At 37.8% G+C, this 18,151-nt stretch overlaps 1 protein-coding gene across 4 annotated transcripts in view; it reads right to left on the bottom strand.

The window, feature by feature from the left end:
* The window catches only part of PIK3C2A (phosphatidylinositol-4-phosphate 3-kinase catalytic subunit type 2 alpha), a 118,049-nt gene that overhangs the window by 82,409 nt on the left and 17,489 nt on the right, over positions 1-18,151 (bottom strand). For all 4 annotated transcript variants that reach the window (XM_077866317.1, XM_077866320.1, XM_077866318.1 and 1 more), the window contains one exon: positions 9,271-10,396. In XM_077866317.1, the coding sequence (XP_077722443.1) occupies positions 9,271-10,341 (1,071 nt within the window). In that variant the 5' untranslated portion in view covers positions 10,342-10,396. The remainder of the gene's footprint in view (positions 1-9,270; positions 10,397-18,151) is intronic.

Genomic DNA, 18,151 nt, shown 5'->3' with positions numbered 1-18,151 from the left:
GCACCAGGCTATTCATAAGGGAAAAGAAGCTCTATGGAATTTCACCTAACCCTTGCTTGATGGGAATAGGATTAAGAGACATCTTACAAAAGGTATACAAATCTTGTGCAGTATGTGCCCAAGTTAACCCAGAGGTGCACTATAGACATCGCTACCCTTTAACACCTGTCCAAAGACATGGAGCATATATATCCCAGGGAAGGTTGGCAAACTGATTTCACACAAGTGTCACTTTGTAAGGGATATAAATAGTTATTAGTCTATATAGATGCTGTTACTGGATAATCGGAAGCCTTCCCATGTAAGGCAGAAAGGCTACTGAAGTAACAAAGACTGTTTTTAAGAGAATTCAGCCCAAGCCCTTAAAATTAAATATTTTTTACATACCACCTAGCATCTTTAATCATCAGGCAAAATTGAAAAGGCTAACTATAATTTAAAAAGACACTTCACTAAGATGAGCATAGAATGGCAAGAAAACTGGATTAACTCTTTTACCAACAGGTCTTTTAAGAATAAGAACCATCCCATGGGAAAATTGGGGTTAAGCCCTTTTGCATTAATATATGATAGATTTTTCCTTACCATGGACTTATCCTTGGACCCAGATTATAACAAAGTGTTCTACTTTTCTTTCTTTTCTTTCCCTTCCTTTTCTTTTATTTAAAGATTTATTCATGAGGCACAGAGAGAGAGGTAGAGACACAGGAAGAGGAAGAAGCGGGCTTCCCACAGGGAGCCTGATGTGGGACTTGATCCCCGGACCCAGGAATCATGACCCGAGCCAAAGAGAGACAGACGCTCAACCAGTGAACCACCCAGGTACCCCAAAGTATTACACTTTTCATCAGAAGCTGGATTAATCCATAAAACTCTCAATGAGTTTTATGGATTAATCCATAACTCCACTGCCAAAACCAGATCCTAATGAAACTCAAAATTCTTTGCAAGTAAACCCTGGAAAACTAGTCTATTTAGAAGACTGGAAAGCAAACAACTCTGGAGAACTAATTCCTAAATAGAAAGGACCTTACAGGGTTATATTAAGCACTCCCAAATTGGTAAAAATTAGAAGGCCACTCAACATAGACTCATATTTCTAGAATTAAACCTACACCCCCTTTAACACAGGATGACGACAAACTGTACAACATGCCCTCATATTCCAATGAACCAACAGAAGATCTCAAATTTCTCTTCAAACAATGAGATAGGAAAAAATGAAGGCCCTTTTTTTTTCACTTTTACTTGCCATCTACCCACCATACCTAAATGGTAACTTTATATTTTTTTATTATAAAGATCTTATTTATTTAAGAGAGAGAGCACAAGCTAGAGGGGGTCAAGGGTGGGGCTTCCTGCAGGGAGCCCAACGCTAGGCTTGATCCCAGGACCCTGATTGTCATGGCCTGAGCTAAAGGCAGACACTTAACTAAGTCACCCAAGGCACCTTTGATATAATTTTTTTTTTTTATGAGTACATTACACTGAGCTACAAAACCAATCTTTCTGTTGGCTTTGTGGCTTACTACCCACATCAAGCACACAAGGCCTCCCTTGCTGGTTTTCTCCATTACAAGGTACAGACTGGCATTATTTACATCAATACATAGCTGATATGATAACATCACCCCAATACCAGCACATATAGGGATATTTCTGTTACTAAAAAGAATGTTTCAGGGCACCTGGCTGGCTCAGTTGGAAGAGCATGCAACTCTTGATCTCAGAGTTCTGAATTCAAGCCCCACACTGAGTGTAGAGATTACTTAAATAAATAAAACTTTAAAGAATGGTTCCTCCTAGAAGCCTGTGACCATACCATTATGTTATAGGCAATCAATTGGTTTGTTTTTGACTAGACAAGGTGACCTGATATCAGATGGCTAGCACCTAATGGAACACAATGGTTAGGTGGGCCCAATTTATGGTCATGGCTTCCACCAGGCTGGAGAGAAAGATGTACTATAGATTATGCCTAGATGCACAGCTGTAGCGCTAAGACTATCACAAGTCCAGCTAGTCTTCCATATTTAAAACAACCATGGACAAGATCCATGTTCCATGGATATTACCATCTGACTTGATTTTTCTTCCATCAGTAGGGCAAAAAATGTTATATGGCACATGGAGGCCCTTGATAAATACACAATTAACGCCTTAAGTGACTCTCAAAATATTACATCATTAAACACTGAAATGACATGAATGTTAAAGCAGCCCTACAAAACAGAACAGCTTCAGTTGTCTTAGCAGCACAAGAAGGAACATGTACCATTGTTAAGGCAAAATGCTGTGTCTACACCCCAAATCATAACAAAAATATAACAGGATTACTTACTGATATGAATAATCAAATTGTGCTCTTAAAGACTCTATACTTCACTTAATGATTGGTTACATTCCTGGTCAGGAGGTGGACTGTGGTCTGTGCTAAAGTGTCATCGTCTCCTTTTTTTTTTTTTTTTTTTTTTTTAAGATTTTCCTTATTTGAGAGAGAGTGAGAGCAGGTAGGAGGGTGAGGGACAAGTAGTCTCTGTGTTGATTGCAGAGTTCAATGTGGAGTTCGCTCTCAGGACCCCCAAAAACATGACCTGAGCCGAAATCAAGAGTCAGACACTTAACCAATTGAGCCACCCAGGTGTCCCTAAAGGGTCTTCTCATTGCTCTTATTTTTATTCTAATAATCCTAATGTGTTGTCTCTTCCTTTGTTCTCTCCTATCTTCAAGACACACACAAGCAGTTCCTGACTCCTTCACCAAGTAGACAGATGGTCCTTACTACTGGAAACAAATTCACCTCAATGTTCAGCAATGGCCTTCCATAACAGTTACTTGTACCAACACATAGTTACCAGTTTCAGTCCACAGGTAAGGATATCTCTATGCCCCCTGTCAGTGTGAAGAAGTTACAGAAGATATGCCCTTTGCCCTTCAACAATCTTGAAGATTTAAAGACCAAAAATTGGTAAAGAGAAAATGACGATGAATAAAAGCAAAAAATGTTCACCTTTAGCCCAGAAGGCTAGGAGTCTGCATAAATTCAATAAGGATCAAATATGTGCTAATTGCTACATTCTTAAAAGTCTCATGACTGCCTATAAATCTCACCTATAATTAATATCAAACTGAATGATAAGCACCAGAGAAATCTTGCAAAGTAGTTTTATGAGAAATTTAAAGGCATTCATGATCTAATACCCCTGCACATCTCCTCCCCCTTGAACATTAAGCATATAACCAGCAGTTTCATTAACAAGAAGTTAAGCTCTTTTTGCCTGTGGGTCCTGTCCCCGTGCTAATTAAATAAAGTTAATAAATTAAAGTTGCACTGTAAAACATCAGGAATTCTTTCTTGACTGTTAAACTCAATGATCCCACAACATAACCATCTTTGTTTCATAAAGAAACTCAGATCCAGGGAGGGACTTATTTCCAATAATAGTCTCTTAAAAAAAAATTCTCTTCAGGCAAAACATTTCTAATCTTTTCAACAGTTTCTTAAATGACATAGCTTCTAGATCCTGAAAACTATGTAGTCATCTCATCAAGACACACACTAGTTTGCCAGTGACCCCTCTTAGAATGTGGTGCTCAGACGCACCTGGGTGGCTCAGATAGTTAAGTGTCTGCCCTCAGCTAAGGTCATGATCTCTGGGTCCTGGGATCGAGCCCCCATGTTCGCTCCCAGCTCAGCGAAGAGTCTGCTTCTCCCTATCCCTCTGCCTCTCCCCCTGCTCATGTTCCCGGGCTCGCTCTCTCTGTATCTCTGCCTCAAAAGAATAAATAAAACCTTTAAAAAAGAATGTGGTGCTCAGACAAAATTATTAGATGGGATTTTAATAGAGCAGAGTATAATGGAATGATTAACCACTGCATTCCTCAGCCAGGCTGCAGTTGGACTCTTTTAAGACTGGGCAGGTAGCCTAAGCCACCTAAATTCAGAAATTGTGCCATTTAGTACAGCTGTTGATGTAATCAAGCTCCAATCTGTCCAATCAGCTGACCCAGTCATGTTATTCTTGCTTACCTAGCTTTGCATACTCATGTTTCTCATAAACAATTTGCTTACTCTTTAATCCTTGTCCCCCCCATACTTAAACTTTTTTTTTTTAAGATTTTATTTATTTATTCATGAGAGACAGAGAGAGAGAGAGAGAGAGAGAGAGAGGCAGAGACACAGGCAGAGGGAGAAGCAGGCTCCATGCAGGGAGCCTGACGTGGGACTCAATCCCAGGTCTCCAGGATCACGCCCTGGGCTGAAGGTGGCGCTAAATTGCTGAGCTACCCGGGCTGCCCCTTTTTCTTTTAGCTCCAAACCCAGTATGGAACTCAATGCAGGGCTCAAACTCAAACAGCCCTGAGATCAAGACCTAAGCTTAGATCAAGGGTAAGAAGCTCAACTGACTGAGCCGCCCAGGTGCCCCCACCCCCGCCATACTTAAAAAGCAAAATCTAACATCTAAAACTGATGCCTAGAAGCCTAGTCAATTCCTAGAGTCTGAGCAACTAGCACTTCACTGCAACTTGCATGTGATCAGATTTCCCAGATCTTACGAGGAAAACTTCTATCTTTAGGAAACTACCTATCCTCATTATTCCTGCAAGATATTTTCTGAAAGCACCCCAAATGTGGAAAATATCAAGATGGTACTATGACAAATATTAAAAATAAGGAGGAAAAGATGTATCCAGGGAGACAATGAAAGGTACATGGGTATCATAGCCTTGTCCCCACCAAAGGAAAGGGTAAAGAAAACAGGAGTTGAATTATAAGAGAACAGTCTAGACTGAAGAGGGAAAAAGGGAAAGGAAGCAAGATTTTGTAGCAAAAGCATTAACAATTTAAGTTGCAAAGAAACCATTTCCAGGGTACTTTGTTTTTTATGTTTTGCTATTTGTCATCTTCCCAATTTCATAGGCTCCTGAGGCATGAAGAAACTAAAGTTACCTAATCAACAGGCTCCAAATGCCAGTCCAAAGGAATAGGTTAGCTGCAACAGAATCACTTAGGGAAGGAACTTTTTGAAAAAATCATGATCTTCCCCCTCAAATTCCAAAATCTCACCTCCTCCTCTCACCCACTAACACAAAATCAGGAATAAGTAAGCCTAAACCCCTCTGGAAGGCATTGTGACATACAAATTTAGGAAGCTAACTGACTCATGTTTGACTATCTCCTGTAACAGGGAACTTATTACTTCCAAAATAGCATGTTCTATCAATAAAGGGTGGGGATGTGATTTTAGAGTTACATGGGTCAGAAAAGCAGCTTTTCTTTCTTCTTACAAATAGTTCTATGGCCTTCTTCTTAATCTCTAATGTATTATGGAAATTTTCAGACATACAAAAGAGAGAATAAACACTCACATATCCATCACCAGCTTCAATAATTATCTACATATAGCCAATCCCGTTGCATCTATAAGCACCCTATTCCTAATTTCTTATTCTATTAAAACTATAAAGGAATTTATTACATTTCATTTGCAAATTATTCAATATACAGCTCTAAAATATAAGAGCTCATTTGACTACAATACCATTATTTCATGAAAAAATTAGTAATTCCTCAATGTCTTTACATTTCTTCAATTGTAAAACAGGTTTTTTAAAATTGCTCTCTGTCCCCATTGGATTCTTAGGAACTCTCTACTGTCTCTGCAGCTATTAACAAAGAAGCAAAAAAAAGTGTAGGGACACCTGGGTGGCTCAGTGGTTTAGTGTCTGCCTTTGGCTCAGAGCGTGATCCCGGAGTCCCAGGATCAAGTCCTACCATCAGGCTAGTCTCCCTGTGTAGAGCGTGCTTCTCCCTCTGCCTAGGTCTCTGCCTCATTCTCTCTCCCTCTCTCTCTCTCTCTATCTCTCTGTGTATCTCTCATGAATAAATAAATAAATAAATCTTTAAAAAAAATAAAATCCTTATATTATAAATAATAAATAAAAATTTAAAAAGTGTAGCGTGAACATCTACACATAAAGAATGTAGCTCTTGGATTCTAAGTTCTGATCTTGGATCACTGGACAGTAAAGAATTCCTGTGACCCAGAAACCTTAATTTAAGATGATAACCACAATTCACCTAGAATGGTAAACTCAGCTTACCTGGAATGTCTCCCTGAATAGATAAATGACTTTCCAATCCTGAGAAAGTTAGAATTTGAGACACAGATAATGAAATAACCATTTATAAATATTTTATTAAATTCAAGATAATCTATGTATTGTAGTCACAATGCATATATTGTAGAGATGTGAATACATACATACAAAGAGGTGATGCAAGGAACAGGATTATTTGAAAGTGACCCGGATGCTCACTCTGAGTTGCATGAACAACCAGGGCAATGGGAGGACTGAGCCTACACTTAGCTCCCTAAAGGACCAGGACTTCCTTTTCTCTGATTGCAGAGACTGCAACTTTCCAAAATTATTGAAATCTCCAAATTTCAGGCAGCTACTCTTCCCAAACAACTCCTGAAAATAGCTGATATTCCTAAACCAGACTACATGGTGTCAGGCACCATGGCTTTATGCTGTCACGCTTCACCCATAAAGAGGAGACCCACAGTTGGGGACGGATTGCTCCACTGGAACACTGACCCAAATAGGAATCCAGCAGTGACCTGACCTGCACTGGATAGGAGGGTTAGGCGGACTAGTGCCTTTAATTTTTTTTATTTTTATTTTTTTTAATTTTTATTTTTATTTATTTATGATAGTCACACAGAGAGAGAGAGAGAGAGGCAGAGACACAGGCAGAGGGAGAAGCAGGCTCCATGCACTGGGAGCCCGACATGGGATTCGATCCCGGGTCTCCAGGATCACGCCCCAGGCCAAAGGCAGGCGCTAAACCGCTGCGCCACCCAGGGTTCCCACCTTTAATTTTTTTTAAATTGAGGTACAATTCACAGAACATAAAACTTGCTGTTTTTTTTTTTTTTAAGATTTTATTTATTCATGAGCGACAGAGAGTGAGAGGCAGAGACAGAGGGAGAAGCAGGCTCCCTGTGGGGAGCCCAATGTGGGAGTGGATCTGGGGACTCCAGGATCACACCCTGGGCAGAACAGGTGCTCAACCGCTGAGCCGCCCAGGCATCCCTGTTTTAACCATTTAAAAATTTTATAATTCACTGGATTTCAGTATATTCACAATGTTGTGTGGTCATCACCACTATGGTAAGAACACTGAAATGGTCTAATTCTAGAACATTTTCATTACACCCGCCCCCCCAAAAAAACCTGTACCCGTTAAGCAATCATCCCTATTCCTACCTTCTCCCACCCTTGGAAAATACTGATCTGCTTTCTTTGTCTATGGATTTGCCTTTTCTGGACATATGAGATAAAATGACTCATACAACACATGGTCTTTTGTATCTGGCTTCTTTCATTTATGTTTTTAAGGTTTATCCATGTTATAACATATATCAGGACTTCACTGTTTTTTGTAGGTAATATTCCACTATACTTTGGGTCTATTATGAAAAAAACTGCTATGTACAATCCAATTTTTAGAACGAGCAAATGACTTAAATAGACATTTCTCCAAAAAAGACACACAAATGGCCAATTAAGCACATGAAAAGATACTCAACATCATTAGTCATCAGGAAATGTAAATCAAAACCACAATAATACTGCTTCATACCCATCAGGATGGCTATAAAAAATGGAAAGTAAGTAACAAGTGCTGGCAAGGATGTAGAAAAGCTGGGACTCTTATACATTGCTGGTGGGATGTAAAATGGTGCAACCACTATGGAAAGCAGTTTGGTAGTGCCTCAAAAAGCTAACCATAGAATTACCAGCAATTCCTCTTCTAGGTATATTCCCTCACCCCTGGTTTTATTTTTTGTTTTTTGGGGGTATTTTGAGGACTCATGGCTTAAAGTTTCCCCTTCTCCTTTTAAATACTTTAGGAAATGATTGTTATTTTGTAAAAAAACAAAAAAAAACCAAAAAACAAAAAACAAAAAATAAAAAGAAAAAATAATAAAAAAACAAAAACCACAACAAGATGACAGATTTTTTTTTTTGACAGAGATATTAAGAGAAAATAATTTGACATTTAGGATTCCAATTTTTTTTTTTTTTAATTTTTATTTATTTATGATAGTCACAGAGAGAGAGAGAGAAAGGCAGAGACACAGGCAGAGGGAGAAGCAGGCTCCATGCACCGGGAGCCTGACGTGGGATTCGATCCCGGGTCTCCAGGATCGCGCCCTGGGCCAAAGGCAGGCGCTAAACCACTGCGCCACCCAGGGATCCCTAGGATTCCAATTTAAAATGTATACTTAACTTGTGACTTTTAAATTGAAAGTATTAAGAGATTATGTGACTAAATTTTTAAATATTGAAAAGTTTAAAATAACACATTCTTAGTGTAAGCTATAGTCAAAATGCACATAAGACACTATTAAGATTTTCCACTTTTCTGATGTCATGCAAAAAAAGCCTCATCTTTTTTTCTAAACCTTCTTACTACCAGCTTTCTTCTCCAAAATGGCTTTTCAAAGTCACAATTCAAGACACACCCATCCAAAATCAGGCAAAATTCGCTTCTATTCCCTAAAGGCTAGTTGATTCCCAGTGCCTAAAGAGTGGCTAAGTGCTGAATGCTATAATTCACATTTAGGGGAGAATGAGGCTTAAACATTTCCAAGATCCAGTTATTACAAGAGCAAAATGGAAATCTGCATTGATATACTGTAGTTGGAAAGGAAAAGTCTAAATCCTATTGCCTCTCTTCTAAGGAAAGACATCCTCTCCCAGCCAGTCTTAAAAAGAGTGTCCTTTAATGGCTTTTTATGGGGTTTCCCTTTCTTCCATTCATTCATGGTTAAAAACAAGAAAACAGTATATGGGAAAATTTCCATAATGGGGTTAATTAAAAAATAAAATTCCTTGTTTACTCTGAAAAATTAAAGAGCTAATGAAGAGAAAGTAGGACCATATACAATAAGAAGACATGGAGAAACACATAAAAATTATCTTAAAAAAATTATTTAAATGCCTATCAGCTCCAGGCATATCCTTGCTTAGAAGTTTTTCAAATTTATAATCCTAGAAAAAAAATATTAACAGCAGCTAATTGTTCATTTAACCTAAACATTTAATGCCCTACCACACAATCTAAGATTCACAGCACATTTAAGAATAAAGAAAACAAGATTCAAAATGAAAACTAGTTGTTTTACCTAATAAATTATGTATTCAAACATATATTCTTCATTATAGGATTAAGAAGTTGGTAAGAAAAGACTATACCTGAGATATTTGGCCCTGGGCTTTTGTAAACTGCGTTGTTCGAATATTTAAAGACTGGCTTCTTGTTACCGTTGCCCCAGAAGGAGATTTTCCATTCACCTTTCTTTCAAGATGACAACTTGCTGGTGATCGTTCTTCAAGAAGAACGGCATCCCAAGGATCTTCTGCTAGTAAACCTGGAATATTTTTCTCTTCTTCGTGGTTTAATACCTCCACATTGTCCACTTTAGGTTTACTTAGGGGATCCAAGTCTAACCAGTCAAATTTACTTATATCTTCAGACTTTGGAGATACCTGTACATTGCTGACTGTTGCTTTTGAATTTGTGATCTCCAAATCAGTCCTCGCTTTTCCATTTTTTAAAAATTCTGATGTACTAGCTATTTTGTCAAACAGCTTTGCCATGTCAGGACTGACTACCGGACGATAGATAGGTAAGCTTCCTTGTGGAAGAAAGGGTGTGGCAGGTGTCAAAGGATATGAAAAATATGGAGACTGTCCTGGAAAACTTAAATATATAGGTTCTGTGGATGGAAAAGCAGGCATTCTTGGATTGAAGCCATTTTGGAATGCAGTCTGTTTACTGCTGTAAGTTGACTGATAAATAGAAGGTAAAGTATAAGTGGAAGGCCCAGGTAATCCAGGTGGCCACTGTCCTCTCTGAATAGTAGGTCTAAGATAGACCTGTGCTGAAAATGAAGGGCTCAGAACAGGAGTAACTGGCAAGACAGGTGTTTTCTTAGTCTCGAAACTGTCATCCAGCAATAGTTTCTCAAGTTCAGCTTGGGTGAGCTTTTCTACATCAATATCTACTGTTCTTTTTTGGGTATCAGATTCAGGAAACACCATGAGATCATAATCCTGTTTGTTATAAACCTGTGCTTTTTGTCTGGTGTTGCTTGACAACTCAAAGCCTCTCTGATTATCAGTCACTCGTCTATCCTTTTGTAGTTTTGCTAAAGCCTCTGCTTCCATCTGTAATGCTTCTTCTTTGTCTACTTCTTTTGTTCTTGTTGGTTCCAGATGTGATGAACATTGCTTAAATCCATTATTGCTGGATATCTGAGCCATGTCCACTTACAAGACCAAACCTTCCCTAATCTTGTAGCTTCCAAAATAGCAAGACCTACACATAAAAATAAACATAACACTCAATTAGATTTTTAAAACTCAAATACATTTATTTTGTTTGTAACACACCTAATATGATTTAGGATTTAAAGCCACTTACAAATAAACAACCAAATAAACAGTTGGGGGAAATCTGGGTGAAGCTTATTTTTAAAAATCTTACACACTGCTGGGTTAAGAGATATGTTTAGACATACATGACTTTACTTCACTCCCTAAGAGGAAAGCTAGCACTGTAAATGAACTCAAGAACCTTTCATCGTAGATATAACAATGACTGCTGTTAACCAATGGCACTTTTGGCAGGATTCCTGGCACAGAACAACTTAAGGGCTAGTCACATATTTTCAAAAGTTTGAACAGGGTTTACCATTATGTAAATGCAAGTCAAAATGGTTTCAGTGTTTTGCTATTTGTTAAATTACTCCTAAGCCAATTTAGCAATAAAAGCATTCAATATCGGGATCCCTGGGTGGCGCAGCGGTTTGGCGCCTGCCTTTGGCCCAGGGCGCGATCCTGGAGACCCGGGATCGAATCCCACGTCAGGCTCCCGGTGCATGGAGCCTGCTTCTCCCTCTGCCTGTGTCTCTGCCTCTCTCTCTCTCTCTGTGACTATCATAAATAAATAAAAATTAAAAAAAAAAAAAAAAACAAAAGCATTCAATATCTAATTAATAAAACCAAGAAACTATTAACAAAACATCGTATGAAAAACTGATTAAGGGTTTATTATAGTCTACAACTATTTATGTACAATGTAACAGATTAGAATAATAAGAATGTTAAAGCTATAAGAAGCTGCAATACTCCACTTAAAAGTTAAACTACAGCTTAATTTGTCATATAGTTTTGATCATGCTTCTATTGGATTATTTGTACTTAAATCATTAGTTAACTACCCCCAGTCAGGGGTACCTGACTGGCTCAGTTGGTGGAGCTGACTCTTGATCTTGGGGTTATGAGTTCGAAGCTCATATTAGGCACAGAGTTTAAGAAAATAGAACTAATACTAAAATTTCTCCTTTTTAAATTGCTAAAATATTTGTAAACTAGAAGAAATAGTTTATTAAACTTTCTCATTGATCAGTTGATAAAAATTTATAATCTTATTTAAGATAAACACAATTCAGATCAAAATTACCCTATGAAGCGAGATGACCAATTAAAGGACTAGTTAGCTACTGTGTAACAAGGCACATTTCTTGCTTCTAATCAATAGGACACAGGGATTAATTTTGGGTTCTGGAGTCACATCAGCTTGATTTATGAAGCTGTAAGAGCTTGGAAGTGAAAACTTTTCCACGTGCCTTAGTTTCCTAACTTTTAAAATGAAAAAGTCTCTATCTCCTAAATTACAAGGATTAGGTGGAACAATGCAACTAAAAAGTGCTTACATTGGCCTTGAGCATAAGCATTAAATAAATGACATCTATTATTAACCTAAACTGATTTGAGATTCACCTATTTTGAACACCTAGAAATCAAGAGAGCTTCTATAGTATATGTGAAATAAAAAATTTAATGACAGGAGGTAGGGAAACCCCAACGTGAATTCAAATTAATGTAATACAAATGAAAATCCTAAGTGTTGAGGTAATACTAAATGAAAAAAATTATTAGTGATGAGGACATGAAGAGATATTCAAGGAAGACATCCTTTGCAAATCTTTTATACAACTACAGCTGAACTCCTGAGGCATTTCAATGAAAAGCTTTTCCAAATTTTTCCTTTCTGTGCTAGACTGCAAAACCAGACACAATGTACACTTAAAATATGTATACTTCATTGTATGTAAACATTTCATCTCAAGAAAAAAACTATAAGCAAATATTGACTATTACTAAATATATACAAAGTACCTAGAGGAAAGTACTGATGTCTACAATTTACTCTGAAATGCATAAAAAAAATATAAGTTGATTATTTGATAGAGGGATAGATGGATAAAACATGATAAAGTACAAGAAAATATTAATAAAACAATCTAATCTAATTGGTAGGTATGTGGTTTTCACTTTGAAATAAATCCTTTCAGGGGATCCCTGGGTAGCTCAGCGGTTTGGCGCCCGCCTTTGGCCCAGGGCGTGATCCTGGAGTCCCGGGATCGAGTCCTGCATCAGGCTCCCGGCATGGAGCCTGCTTCTCCCTCCTCCTATGTCTCTGCCTCTCTCTCTCTCTCTCTCTCTCTCTCTCTATATATATATATATATATATATATCCATTATGAATAAATAAATCTTTAGAAGAAAGAAAGAAAGAAAGAAAGAAAGAAAGAAAGAAAGAAAGAAAGAAAGAAAGAAAGAAATCCTTTCAATTTGGCTGCATGACTGAATATTTTCACAAAATGTTGAATGAGGAAGAAGAGGTACAAATTCCTCCTATTCCAGTACACACTTCCTCTTTATAGTTACTTTATTTCTTCTCCCATAAAGAGGTGGGGTCTATTTCTCCACTTGATCTGAGCTGGCTTTGTGACTTGCACTGACCAATACAATATGGAAGAAGTGACACTGTGGGGAGTTCTAAGTTCTTAAGAGCCTGACTGCTTTAGCTTTTCCTCTTTTGAGTAGAGCCACTGCCATGTGAATTCTCATAGAAGAAGAAAGAACACAAGAAGAAAAAGGCCCAGCCAAGAGTCATCACCAACCACCAAATACAAGCAAAGTCACCACCTTAGACCATTCATTCATCCATAGTCCAAATGACCACACCTACATTAGTGACCCAAAGAAAGACCAGCAGAAGAAACCACTTAGCCTGAGTTCAAACCAAATTGCTAACCAACAAAATCATTTAGGAATAGTTACACAGTAGTAGATAACTGATCAATCTTTTCTTCTTACTTTTAGAAAGCAAAACTGAAGCCTCTTACCAATTTAACAGCAAATTTCTGTTTTAACTTCCACAGCCACCACTACCACGTTCCTTCAAGTGTCCTCAGAGAATAAACAGTTCCCTTTTCCTTCCTTATTCTGCCCCCTTCCACTTACATCCTTAATCCCACTGAATTCCCTTACTTCTTTCTTAGTGACTGCCTCCTCTGCATTATTTTCTCTTAACTTGCTTCTGCTCCTCTATCATAAAAATGCTCAAATTTTCTCCATACTGAGGTGGAAAAAAAAAATCGTAGCATTCCTCTTCAGACTCCAGTAGCTTCCATTTTAATATTCTCCGTTCACTGCCAAACTTCTCAAATGAGTGACCTAGAAAGTCCTTTCTTTACTCACTCCGCCTTGGAAAAATTATAATTGTCCTTCAGGGCCCAATTCAAAAATAGCCACCTGTCTGAAGCTTTTCTTAAACAACTCCTATTAGAAACTACCTTTTTAGCTCAAATAAAACTTTTAACTTTCATAGACTATGCTGTTTTTGCCTCATCAATATCCTTTTTTCTGGTAGTAGAATCTGTAACTTCCTTTTTGGATCCCTGTCATCTCCCTTTTGTTCCATCTAGTTCAAATAGGGCTGGAACATCCTTACTCTCTATCCTCCCACCCTCAACCACACCAAAGGATCCAAGTCTGGCCAATTAAAAGTTAATCCCAAGACTTCTGAAACGATTTGGAAAGGAAGCCTATCACTTAAGGTGATAAAACTGACGGGATATAAGCCTGGCATTGCTGTGGCCGATTTGCCACCACTGAAGGAAATGCTGAGAATGGATCCAAGCCAGAAGAGAGCATAGCTATGATAAAATGAAATCAATTCTGGGTATTACATTAAGTGTCTGGATCCAACCCATGTCCAAGGACAGTCTTGTCATTTATGTAAGCCAAAAAACTCCTCTCTTTGCTTAAGCTGGTTTAAAGTTACTTTCTCCTATAATAACTAAAAACCTCTGAACACAAAATCTGTAACCTGTATGTCTACCCAACAGACTAGAATAAACTTCTTAGGTACAGACACCTACTTTCTTTCTTCCCTACAACATTTAAAAGCACTCTGCTTAATATATATGGAGCTTAATTTAATGAACATGTGTTTTCAAAAAGGGAATAAGAGCTACTGGACAGTTCTGAAGAAGAGATTTCACATGGCACATGACTGGAATATATGATGGGAGAAATTAAGTTTAACTGCCTGTTAATGAACACCACAACACAGTCTATTTTTCAGAAAATCAGAAGGATTAGAACAAAACATTTTGCAAAGAGAAGATACTGAACTGCAATTCATCTTCCCGTAATCATAATGCCAATTTATTTATTTTCCTGGCTACCATATTTGGTAATGATACGACATTGTTTTTAAAGAGGGGAATCTGGGGATGCCTGGGTTGCTCAGCGGTTTAGTGCCTGCCTTCAGCCCAGGGAGTGATCCTGGAGACCCGGGATTGAATCCCATGTCGGGCTCCCTACGTGGAGCCTGCTTCTCCTTCTGCCTGTGATTCTCTCTCTCTCTCTCTGCCTCTCATGAATAAATAAATATCTTAAAAAAAAAAAAAAAAGAGGCAAGTCTGGATTTTTTTAAGTGAGTTTGAGATAGTTTATTCAATAGAGAACACATTCCGAATTAAAAAAAAAAAAAGATTTTATTTATTTATTTGAGAGAGAAAGAGAATGAGAAAGAGCATGAGGAGCGAGGGTCAAAGGGAGAGGTAGACTCCTCACTGAGCAAGAAGCCTGATGCTGGGGATTCGCATCATGACCCAAACCAAAGGCAGATGCTGACCCAACTGAGTCACCCAGGTGCCCCGCCAAATATTTCAAATTAATGTTATCTCTTATTCACTGACAAAGGTATAAAATAGTTTGAAAAATATTTTAACAGTGAATGTGGCATTTTTTCACATCATCAATTCGTTTGTTTGCTCTATCCCTAGTAGCAACCCAAAGCAGTATATGCTAAAGAAAATTCAACTCTATATAGTAAAAAGTGAGCTCTTGGTTAACAGTTGAATTACCATATTTTAGCTTTCCAAAAAGTGTATTATGCATACTCAAATGGTAATAAAGGACTTAAAAGACTGTCCAAAAGTAACCCAGTGCTTAAACTATTTTTCTGAGACTGCTACACTGACTGACATGCTCCATTAATTTTTTAAAATAAAACATCATTTGATGACAAACATTTAGCAGGAAACAATTTCACACATGCTCATTCAAAATGCAAAACTTCAGTGCTAATGTTCTCCTAATTCAGCTGGAAAAGACAATATAACTAGTTTTTGAATGATGACTGTATACCATCTGCCAAAATTTCCCAACATAGAGCTACCCAGTGATGATCACAAGGCTGTAGCTACTTTAAATTCTTCAAAAGAGGGCAATTAAACTATTCAGTTAAACTTTGGGATACCATTTGCAGACCCAAAAGAATTAATTTAAAAGCTCTTGGCTCCTTCTGTGGTAGACATTCATTTATAATATAAATTTAAATCTCACGGAAAAAAGAAAAAAACCAAGCCAGTCCTGCCACCCACCTAAATACTTTCAGATATTAAAATTAAAAATAAGAAAATAGAGAAATAATGACTTGAGTTCCACAATGCAAATATTTCTCCTCTAAAATGAAAATGAAACTCAGAAAATAAATAATGGCACCCCATGGAACTGAATACTATGCCACCATTAAAAATAAATTAACAGGGGGAGCCGGAAAAAAAAAAAAAAAAACAGGGGGAGCCGGGGTGGCTCAGCAGTTTAGTGCCGCCTTCGGCCCAGGGCATGATCTTGGAGACCCAGGATCAAGTCTCACGCTGGGCTCCCTGCATGGAGCCTGCTTCTCCCTCTGCCTGTGTCTCTACCTCTCTTTCTCTGTTTCTCATGAATAAATAAATAAAATTTTTAAAAAAGAAAAAAATTAACAATGTAGTAACCATAGAAAATACTCGTAAAACTATGGCAAGAACCTATATATCTTTATTTGTACATACACGTATAGGCATTCACCTATATAAACTTTATGTAGAGATATATAGACACTAAATGCCAAACACAACTTAAAGCAATGTATTAATTTAATCCTTATAACTTATATGAAGTAGCTACTATTATCTCTAGTATACAAATAAAAAGACTTCATACAATTATATAATCTGCCCAAGTTCACAGTAGCTAGCAAGTGGCAAGATCAGAACTTAAATCCAAGCAATTAATGCTATTTGGTTATAACATGTGCCAACTTATTGATTTATTATCACCACATGACTAGCAAATTTGTTTCATCAAGGGCATGAATTCTTTTTTTTTTTTTTTTAAGATTTTATTTATTTATTCATGAGAGATACAGAGAGAGAGAGTCAGAGACACAGGCAGAGGGAGAAGCAGGCTCCACGCAGGGAGCTCAATGTGGGACTCGATCCCAGAGTCTCCAAGATTACACCCTGGACTGAAGGCGGCACTAAACCGCTGAGCGACAGGGGCTGCCCAAGGGCATGAATTCTTATTTATCTTCTACTCTCAAACTTCTACTATAGTTGTTGAATACCTCAACAATTAGGGAACCTAAAACATTTTTTTTTTTTAAACCAAAGAGAAGTTCAAATTCTGCAACACAAAAAAACACACTAAGAGAGCTTATTTAGGGGATTCCTGGGTGGCTCAATGGTTTGTCCCCTGCCTTCGGCCCAGGGTGTGATCCTGTTGTCCCGGGATCGAGTCCCACATTGGGCTCCCTGCATGAAGCCTGCTTCTCCCTCTGCCTGTCCCTGCCTCTCTCTGTGTCTCTCAGGAATACATTAATAAAATCTTAAAAAAAAAAAAAGGAGCTTATTTATTAATAAGTCAACTAAAACAGAAAAATCACGTTTGAGTTTATGTTTTAAAAGATTTTATTTATTTATTAATGAGAGACACAGAAAGAGTGGCAGAGACATAGGCAGAGGGAGAAGCAGGCTCCTCACAGCGACCCCAATGTGGGACTCGATCCAAGGACCCTGGGATCACACCCTGAGCCGAAGGCAGATGCTCAACCACTGAGCCAGCCAGGTGTCAGTGTGGTTGCGTTTAGAATAAACAAGTGGCAGCAGAAAAAATTATCTTGGAAACTAGGAGGGAGATGGCAAAATAAAACTAAAAACAGGAGAGGTGGGATGCCTGGCTGGCTCAACCAGTGGAGCTTGCAACTCTTTATCTCAGGATTGTGAGTTTGAGCCTCACACTGGGTGTATAGAGTACTTTAAAAAGTAAAAATCTGGGACGCCTGGGTGGCTCAGTGGTTTGGCACCTGCCTTTGGCCCAGGGTGTGATCCTGGAGTCCTGGGATCAAGTCCCACGTGGGACTCCCTGCATGGAGCCTGCTTCTCCCTCTGCCTGTGTCTCTCTGAGTCTCTCATGAATAAATAAATAAAAACTTAAAAAAAAAAGGATTAAAAAATAAATAAATAAAAAGTAAAAATCTTAAATAAAAATAGGAGAGAGTAGCTTCATCTGTTCTAAAAGGAAAAACTCCAGTAGACAACATTCTCCTATCTCTGATTCATGGAACGAAAGAATTCATCTGCCAAAAGTAACCAAGTACTTTGATATTAAGCACTATATAACTGTGTCAAAAAGAAAAAAATTAAAGAATGTTCAGGTGTTTGTTGAGTGACGATAGGTTAAAGTAACACTATTCAATAGGAACGGAATGTAAGTCACATACCAAATTTAAAATCTTTTGCAACTACATTAAAAGAAACAGATGAAATCATTAATGATGTACTTCAATATACTTTAATCCAATATATTCAAAAGACTGTTGCTTCAATAGGTAACCTATATATATATTTATATATATGTATATATACACATATATTTTAAAGATTTT

Source organism: Canis aureus, chromosome 23 (assembly GCF_053574225.1).
Source record: "Canis aureus isolate CA01 chromosome 23, VMU_Caureus_v.1.0, whole genome shotgun sequence".
Taxonomy (NCBI): domain Eukaryota; kingdom Metazoa; phylum Chordata; class Mammalia; order Carnivora; family Canidae; genus Canis; species Canis aureus.
The sequence above is the reverse complement of the archived record's forward strand: the minus strand, read 5'-3'. Positions and strand labels throughout refer to the sequence as shown.